The following is a 9,376-nucleotide window of genomic DNA, read 5'->3' as shown; positions in this document are numbered from 1 at the left end:
TATTTTCAATTCAATTTATTTTCTGTACGTTTTAATACAAAGGCAGATGAAATGTATCAGCATCAGTTTATTAAACAATCAATAATCGAGTGAATTCAGTGTTTTAATAGTTTGCTGTGCAAAGCCACATCATATTCATTCATACTGTACATACACATTTTTATATGTCGTGCTTTTGGCAAACTAGTGAAGCTTTCGTACGATTCTGTCACACAGTGTAAGGAATCATCTTTGATAAGGAACATTGAGCCTAAATATCAGGAATACCACACATGATTTAAAATCCCAGTGTCACTTTCACCATAATGTTGGTCCCCAGGGGCCACTGTAGTCCCACAGGTACGGTCTGTACTGGTAAGCTTTGCAGAAAGAGGTGATCAGAGACGACCGCACTAAATCTTCTCTCAGGCCCTGCAGTCCCTCGGCTTTGTACCCATCTTTACTGAACTCTGACGTCTGCTGCTTTCGTTTCGTTTTGTACCTCCGGTTCTGAAACCAGATTTTCACCTGGGTCTCAGTCAGTCTCAGGGCGTTGGCCAGGTGACCCCGCTCCAGGGCTGACAGGTATTTCTGGTGGTTAAATTTCTTCTCCAGTTCCAGAACTTGGAGGTGTGTGAACGCAGCTCGGGAGCGTCTCTGTTTCCCTGTGGAGGACAAACTGCTGGACTCTGGGGTGATGGGACAGGAGGTGTCCAGAGACCCTGTGAAGTACAGATGTGAACACCACATGAAGGGAGACAATCAAACTCTTATAATCCATAAATAGTATAGTGCAGTCCGCAATATCAGGATTTTTAAGTAGTTGTTTAAAAATAGGTTCATGACAATGAACAAAAATACTCTTTCTGCTATGAGAACTTCAATACATTGCTACAACTTCTGTTTACAAAGACCTATAATTTAACAGTTGTTTTCCCCCATCATCTAAAACATAATATTGGATATCAAATACACATTGATGTAAAATTCCTGTTATGTATATCTGCAGCTCACCTGAGTGTTCTCCAGACACTGTCTCTTGAGCATAAAGTTTCTCTGTCAACTTTTCAGACTCTTCCTCCTCCCACTGTGAACATCTCTCCATCTTCTGATAACTGGATTTTCCACTAAGGCTCGTGCTGTCCTTAACGGACAGGATGTCCTCTATGAGGAATGAAGTCCGAGGTTTAACTGTATCAGACATGTCCATCCAGTAGATCCACAGATCAGAGCCAGAGGGCTGCAGCTGCAGCTGGAGGTGGTTGAAGGAGTGTGAGTGCTCACACACTCACCGGGCTGAATTTATACCAGAGCAGAGGCGGGTTCACACACACTGCACTACAAGATAAGAAGGCGGGACAAGTGGCTCACTATACTGTCAAAGTGTTAATCACCTCCTCTTGTTTTATGCAAAATAAATATGAATAATAGAGTTGTACCTTTAATTACAGTAAACCTGCCCTTTTTTAAATATGGCTAATTATACACATTTCCCAAATAAAAAAAACATAGTTTTAATATATTGTTATCACATATGATATAAATACAATAAATGGCTTCTTTCATACAATTTTAAACTGTGATATATCAACACAATATGTTTTATGTATTGTAACTTGACAACCAATAAACCTATGCTTAGATATAAACATACATAGGAATTATTATTCATACACATAGAAGCCAGATGGATTTATGCCTCGGGTGTCATGTCTCCCTCAGGGCAGTAACCCGGTTGTCTGCGGCTGCAGGGAGACACCTCTGTCTGCACTGGTGGGTGGTCACACAGCCACCGGACTAATGAGTTTGACACATTTGTGCTCACAGTCTCCTGAACGGACACAGTCGCTGTTCATTTGTTGTTCTCCGTGGTTTCAGCCTGACCTTTCCACTGAGATTCACACATTTCCTTGGTGTCTCTGCTCCTCTGGGAGTTTGTGCTTCATTTGGAAATGCATGTTTGACAAGCGTGCTCCTCTGCGTGCACCCTGGCGCCCCCCCCCCCCCCCCGACTCCACCAGTGTCGCTGCACCAACCCCACACCGAGAAGTCACCAGCGAGTGAGGGCACTGTTATGTTAATGACCCTTTGCTTTAATTCGATGGGAGTGCAGCAACTCTCCTGAACATTAAGAGCTGTGTACTTCATGTATGTGATTTAAAACCACAGTGACTGATGTAATGTTCAACGTGTTCTGTCCTGTGTTTGTGGATCATCATTTATAAATACACATCCGTTTAAAAGATTCCTCTCAAGCATTAGCTGCTGTCTTGTCAACAGTGTATTAAGATCATCACTCTGATAGGCTTCACCTTGAATTCTTTGTCTGCAGAGGCACAGTGTGTTGGACTGTAAGCACAGAGAGCTTTTATCCCTCTGTCTAGACACAGTTTTTCTTTCTGTTTTCTAAACCCTTATGTGCATTTTGAAGATGTTGCAGACATGCAGGCCTTCAGGAGGAAGAAAGATGCCATTTCAGCAATGTTTTGATTCCACTGCAAATGTATGCATTGATTTCAAGTATAGAAGAACTCTTGGTGACATTAATCGCTTCAAGAAAACATCATCGGTGTCGGATCTACGTTTTTTCTGAAACAGGGGCCATGGAGGGGCCACATTTAACACAGAGGGGCCAATTATATGTCCAACATGCATGCACATTTCCTGATTCAGTAAGATGTACATTTAGGTTATTCCTTGTTTCGGTTGGCTCTGTAGATTTGAGCAAAGTCCCAAGTTATCGAATATATCTTTTTTAATATTGCTCCTTGTTCAAGCAAATTGTGTTAAAAGCTTAGAAAATACTTACAAATTCTCAACACATTGACACATTTGATGTTGGTATTGTGAGTAAGTAAACATTTTTTTAATACTGACAGGACAGGGACACTCCAGAGGCCAATTCGATTTCAGCTGGGGCCAGTGCCCCCCTGGCCCTCCCCTGAACCCGCCCCTGCCTCTGAGGGTCTGTGTGGTGCTGTATGAGGCCATCATTCTTTTTTTGTAAAGATCTAAACTTGTTGTTGTCCTCTGCTTTTCTTCTGAGACAGTCTACATGATTGCTTATACTAAAAACAATCACATCTTTTTTACTCCTCACATGCGCTCGTCATCCTTTTGTTTAGCATGAGATATGACATGGTGTAACCTCTCACCTTTTAGCCCGGAAAGGCATTTGTCTTCCGCAGCAGGTAATGTGCGGCGACAATGTTTTCTTTAAGTCACAGAGAGTTGTTGTGCCATCAATCTTCTGCTGTTTTTCCTGTCATTTCTTTGTCTGGGACAGCGAGCAGCGAGACCTTTTTGTCCTAACAGTGGATCTATCCGCTCAGCATCAGCGTCATATTGTGTTGAATCCCACACCTGCAGGGATTGCACAAGTTCGTCACTCCGTGTGTTGCATGACATAACAAATATGTCATCAGGCTGGACAGGTAAGTTCACAGACAAAGCTTTATAATAACAATTAGTGTTCTGTCATGTTGAAGGGATGTGGGAGTCTTCAGGAAGCCAGCAGCCACTTGAAGCTACAGGGACAACCACACAATGAGATAGTTCCCCAGAGATGTGGTCTGAAGAGAGGCAGGTTATCCACCGTCAGCCCTTATCTCTCATGGATAGTTTCCTCTCTCGGTGAGTTCAGAATCAACAGTCTCTTATATGAGCCGGGTGGTTGGACAGAGAAGACCCTGATCTTGGACTGATGATCCGTCTCAGCTCGGTAACAAACACCAGATTATCAGAGGGACTTTTAAAAGATGTCATCACAGAGTTCAAAATGACACACCCGTTATTTTCTTTTTCTTAAAAAGTTGACGTCAGGCAAAAGCTTTTTTTGAAATGAACCATAATGGGTCTCTCACTGATGTCCGGACTCACGTCATCCTCTGTTTAAACTGACCCTCATGACCAGTGAAACAGTGTAATCAAGCATCTTTATTCTGGGATTTTGTTTTCAGTTATATCTCCCTGTCAGACCCCCCTCCGCTCGCTCCCTCTGTCAACAACAGGAAACTTGTTATTCCACATTTCTCCCAGCCCACTTTCCCGCCCCATTAACACCTCAATGGGCTTATTTGTTATCATCATGTTTGCAAATCTCTGGAAGACGACAGAAATCAATACACAGTTATTTGTTCCCCAAAGAAGGAGCGTTCCTGTGGAAAACCCAGCATTCTCGTTAAATGACGTTTGACCTGTCACCGGGCTCTGCGGTGGACATCCGCCGGTGCCGTCATTAATCTGCTGGTCCCCAAGGGGGGGTGACACCTTTCTCTAGACCCGACCTCAAGTACCTATAAACTGACATAACATATTTCAAAACTGGCTTTTAATACCTGCTGTGACCATTGTAATCTAAATGTCGACATCCATCTATGTTTGCTTGGGTACAAATCTGGTCGTCTGTGTGCAGCCTAAAATGTGTAACCACGCTGGTTGTGTGCGTTAACTCTATGCTCCTCAATTTAGTTTGTTGTTCAACCTTTTCCAGTCCTTTTGGTGGCGTGCTCTTGGTTTGAGGAGATCCACCGGTGCCCACATCTGTACAACCCGACTCTAGGAAATATGTGTGTGAACTCTTGGAGGGGAATCGAAACTGAACGCTTGATCATGAGTACTTGCAGACAGAAGTGGCAGTTGACAAACAACCTGGGTGCGCATTACTACCACCTACTGGAATGGTATCTGGGGTCAGGTACCCATACGAGGAACACCAGACCACAGCGGACCCTCATCTAAGTTTGAATGGAACTGAGGGAATGTGCATGAGGTCAGAACGAGTATACAACTCTCATTCGGACATGGACCATTAACTGCATATCTACACTGTATCTGCCAAAACTACACCGCTGTGGCTGCTCCACACTCCAGCCATGATCCCTCACAATCTAGCTATACTGGTCTCACCATTAGCTAACAGTTAACACTCTCTGAGGTAATGCACATTCTTGAATCCTATCCTGACCCCAGCAAATAGTGGATACTTGGTTCACTGGGCCTTATATGTGCAAATTGTATTTCCTCAGGTTAAACTACTGAGGCTGTGGCTGACCCGGCTGTCTTTTTAGACCACTTCATCTGAGGTCAGGCAACCGTCACTGTGTAATCAATGATAGCCACCGCTCTGAATTAGGTAAGAGCCTTTGACCTGCTATACCAAATAAATGGTGTGAGGGTGAGAGAGCAGGCAGGTCTACAAAAAGCAAATAACTGATGGTTTATCAAGTCGAACTGAAAAGGCTCAAGTGTGTCCCTGCATCCCTGAAAATATTGATTCACAAAGGAATGAACTAGTTCATTGATTGAACACCTTTCATTATTAATGGGTCAGTAACCAAGGTGAAAAGTTACATTTACTTACATTAACTTTGAATTTCAATTGAGAAGTAAAAGTCTACATTGGAATTACAAAGGAGATAAGATCACTTACCTTTTAAAACCCGAGTAAGAGATGTAACTGCACACACACACACACACACACACACACAAACACACACACACACACACACACACACACACACACACACACACACACAGACACACAAACACACACACACACAAAGGCATTATCTGATCTCTTGAAGGGTCTCTGGTCTCCTCTCTGTCTGCAGCGTCAGTCTTATCTGTGCAGAGAGGCTCCTGCAGCTCTTCTCTCCCCCTAGAGGTGTTTCTCCTCCTCAGGCCCTGTGTGCACCTCCGCGTCCGTGTCCATCAAAACTGACACACACACAAACACACACTACTTTTTGTTGTTTTGCTGTTGCTCAATTCATTAATTTATTATTAGGGTAAGACATCACAACTGGATTTGTTGGATTCTGTTCTGTTCTAAGCGTTTGGACTGACAATTTAAACTTCCAGATAAATACATATTTCCACTTGAGGCTTAGGACCAGGACAATGAAGCTAAAGGAAACCGACAGATACTTTTTGCAGTGCAAGTAAATTTGGGTCTTATCAGTTGCTGGTGGAGGAGTGAGTGACAGGTCAGACTGGAAGTGTTTCCAGTTTGATTGAGAGTTTGAAGGAGTTAAAGAGCCACTCTGTCTGCCGGTTTGTTTACCAAGCAAAGCTCCGGGATGGGACAGGCTCTGCAGCCTTATCAGCGGATTTGTGAATGGGACAATAATGAGCTGAGTTTGATAGAGCAGCACAGCTCAGGTCAGATGTCACTTCATCCATTAGCTGTTTGATGGCCCTCTTTGATAAAGTGCACAGAGGAAAGCTCTGTGGCCAATTAGCCACTAAAGAGTTCCTGATCAGGCATGTTTCTTTTATTTTATTTTCACGGGGACATTATATAATTTCAGTGGAAGCAATGGATTGAGGACTCTTGTTAAATTTTGATATCATTTGGTTGGACAGGGTGTGTGAAATGATGCCATAGAAGTCAGTAAAGAAAATGATGACGATAAATGTCACATTATTAATTATTTTTAATTGAAAGACAGATTTAGCTCCTGCATGAGTGAAAGTTGTGGCTTTCAAATCTTCTGTGTAAAAATCTGAGGTGGATCAATTATGCGTCATACCTTCCCACTGTGCTTACGATACATATTGAACTGTTATTATTGCAATTAATGAGAAGATATTGCCACGATTATTTATATTGTTTCATTGCCCAGCCTTAACATTCAGTAACATTTTATAGGACCTCTGAAAGTTTGGCATTGGTTATTTTTAAAGTAGGAAAGGTGTAAACTTTGTGAGATTGTGAAAAGCAGATGAACACATTTTTTTTTTGTTATTTAGGGCTTTATAAAAGAAAAATTGAATTGAATTTAGCCCATGGAAGCAAATTATTAAATAATTTTCAATCAAACAAATTTTGTTGATTGAAAGTAACTCGAACTTTTTAGAGAAACAATAAAACAAACAATAAGAAACGTGTGTATATTTACACTGTGAATTATAGCCTGTGACTGAAGAGAAACCAAAATTGAATATTATATCAACTCATTTTTAATTAACCACCGACTTTCTCAAAAGGATAAACATACAGTTCCATACAAAATATACAGTAAAAAATATTTAACAGTTTTTTTCCACACAGATCGTGGATGTCCCGGTGCTCACCAGCCTATCAGTCCCTGTAACGAAGCCTGGAAGTGTCCGTGGCTGAAGGGCCCCTCGCCGGCTCCTGTTAGATCCAGCAGCTGGTTGTTGGACATGTGCGAAGCGCCCATGTTGGCCGCAGGAGACACGCTGTGATAACCGCAGCCGTACACGCTGCTGTTGGCAAACACTGGGTTATAATGTCCCACGGTCACATTGTAGGGGGACGGGTGCGAGCCGGCGCCGCAGAGTTTCCCGTCCCGCACCAGCACCGGCACCGCCACCCTCCTGGGCGCAGGTGGATAACTCGCCAGCTCCAGGGACTTGTCCTGCCTCTGACGCTTGCACTTGTACCGGCGGTTCTGGAACCAGATCTTCACCTGAGTGGAGGTGAGCTTGAGGACGCGGGCCAGCTGCTCTCTCTCCGGGGCGGACAGGTAGCGCTGCTGCCTGAAGCGCCTCTCCAGCTCGGACACCTGCGGCTGGGAGAAGAGGACCCGCGGCTTCCTGCGCAGCCGGGACCTGCGCTGCTGCTCCGCGCTCCGGTCGCAGCCGGGAGAACTGTCCGGTCCGCTGGTGTCTGCACAGAACAGGCCGACGGGATTAATGGATTTCAATAATACAAAATGTACAAACCATTTTTACACGTGTAAAAACATCAACTAATGGTATTTTAAGGATAAAATAAAATAGGATTAATCTGCTGATGGTGTTTGATGATGTCATGTGTTTCTATGCCAACATTTTCATAATAAGGTTAAAGTTAATGCCAAATCTGATGAGTTGAACTTTTTATGGCTGCAAGAGGCCAGCTATTTACAACTGCTTTTATTATTTGGCAATACACTGTATTTGTAATATATTGTACAGAAATAAATACGTATTTTGTTTCCTATTTCCTCCACTTACAAAATAAAATAGTAAGTGTAGAAAAAAAGTAAAAAGGTGTAAAATTGGTTATTGTAATGTTTTCATGACGTTACGTTTGAAAGACGACAGGTCTCTCTAAACGTGGAAGTGGTAATATGAGGTTGTCCCACTTAAACAGACTTACAATTTGGTCTCGTCGTTAAATAGATCGATTTACGTTGAAGACCAAAATCAACAAACAGTGCATTAAACAGTGTGCACTGGGTTAATCACAGTAAACAAATAATGATAGTAGCAACAACAATTAGTCACACTTCATTGCTCCTTCTATTCCTTACGCTTGCGTAATCATGGGTGTTTGGTGTTCAAATATTACAAGTGAATGGGTCTCCCCATATTTGGTGGTTTATCTTATAATAATTATATTTGCTTCAGCTTTTAAATTGAGAGATCTGAAGCTAAATGAAAATGTTACAGGTCTAAGGCCGTTCCCTCCCTGGGACCACAAGGCCCCATTCCGCCAGGTGGCCTCCATACAAACAGCCACAGTGTTTAAAGAGGAATAGGTTTGATGGTGATTTACAGCGCGTCACCTCACCCTGCTCATGTATCTCCTCCTCGGCTGCCGAGTTGTGAGCGTCGAGCTTCTCCAGCGTCCCGGGGACCCACGGCTCTGACCGGCTGTCATAAAAGTCCCTGCTCCTGGACGCAGTGAGCAGGAGCTGCTGCTGCTGCTGATGATGATGAGGATGATGATGATGTTGCATTGGAACAACTTGGTCCGTCACCAGAAAATCGTTCTCAAAGTCCCTGTGCTGCTCCAGCCTCAGAATATCCTTGACGGAAAAGGGCGTCGAGGTCGAGGTTGAACTGGGATGCATCCCGGCAACGTTCTGGTTTGCTGTAAATGACTTTAAAAAAAAACTGTGCTCGAGCTGCTGGTGATGGTGACACTGCGCCTCTTACGAACTGACTGGTGGGTGGAGGGCCTGGGCAGATAGAAATCATTCAAAGGTCCGGCTGAAGCGCAAAGGGAGAGATAGATCTGTCACCTCTCTCCAAAACACTGGCCAACACCCTGCCTGCCTGTGCGCACAGTCCTGCAGCTGCCTTTCTTCTTCTCACCTTACAGGAACTCCTCTCGTCATGTCCACCCTTCTCCGCCGGGGAGGAGGAGTAATTAACAAGTTTAATCAAGAGATAAGATCTGAGCACCATACGAACTGGACCCAGAATAAACATTTGAACGAATGTATACGTATTAAGGCGATGCTTTAAGTCGATTGTCTTTTTTTACAATCGATTCTTAACATGAGAGGATTAAAAACTTCTCCGTTTCTACATGGATAAACAATGCAGGTTTACTTATAGTGTGCATTTACATTATTGGCAATGAGTCGAAACTGTCCAGCCAATGTGAGTGTTTTAAAAGAGGTGTGTTAATTTATTCAGTGTAATCAATACATCGGAT

The 9,376-nt window shown here is 43.3% G+C and overlaps 2 protein-coding genes and 1 long non-coding RNA gene across 3 annotated transcripts; 1 reads left to right on the top strand and 2 right to left on the bottom strand.

Moving 5' to 3' along the window:
- Nucleotides 1–1,271, bottom strand: nkx3-1 (NK3 homeobox 1). The gene is made up of 2 exons (XM_053420690.1): nucleotides 994–1,271; nucleotides 1–701 (listed from the first exon to the last, which is right to left on the bottom strand). The coding sequence occupies exons 1-2, from the start codon at nucleotides 1,187–1,189 to the stop codon at nucleotides 298–300; spliced, it is 600 nt and encodes a 199-aa protein (XP_053276665.1). The 5' UTR covers nucleotides 1,190–1,271; the 3' UTR covers nucleotides 1–297.
- A 2,198-nt stretch (nucleotides 1,272–3,469) lies between these two features.
- LOC128438210 (uncharacterized) lies at nucleotides 3,470–7,284 on the top strand. Its single transcript, XR_008338306.1, has 3 exons — nucleotides 3,470–3,612; nucleotides 5,007–5,113; nucleotides 7,034–7,284. It is a non-coding gene; the product is annotated as an uncharacterized LOC128438210 (long non-coding RNA).
- Nucleotides 6,976–8,964, bottom strand: nkx2.7 (NK2 transcription factor related 7). The gene is made up of 3 exons (XM_053420685.1): nucleotides 8,504–8,964; nucleotides 7,176–7,615; nucleotides 6,976–7,136 (listed from the first exon to the last, which is right to left on the bottom strand). Exons 1-3 carry the CDS (start codon nucleotides 8,784–8,786, stop codon nucleotides 7,053–7,055), a joined length of 807 nt encoding a protein of 268 aa, XP_053276660.1. The 5' UTR covers nucleotides 8,787–8,964; the 3' UTR covers nucleotides 6,976–7,052.
- Nucleotides 8,965–9,376: the final 412 nt, after the last annotated feature.

The sequence above is a fragment of the Pleuronectes platessa genome, chromosome 4 (assembly GCF_947347685.1).
Source record: "Pleuronectes platessa chromosome 4, fPlePla1.1, whole genome shotgun sequence".
In the NCBI taxonomy this organism is placed as follows: domain Eukaryota; kingdom Metazoa; phylum Chordata; class Actinopteri; order Pleuronectiformes; family Pleuronectidae; genus Pleuronectes; species Pleuronectes platessa.
Note: the sequence above shows the minus strand (reverse complement) of the source record. Positions and strands in the feature narration are given on the sequence as shown.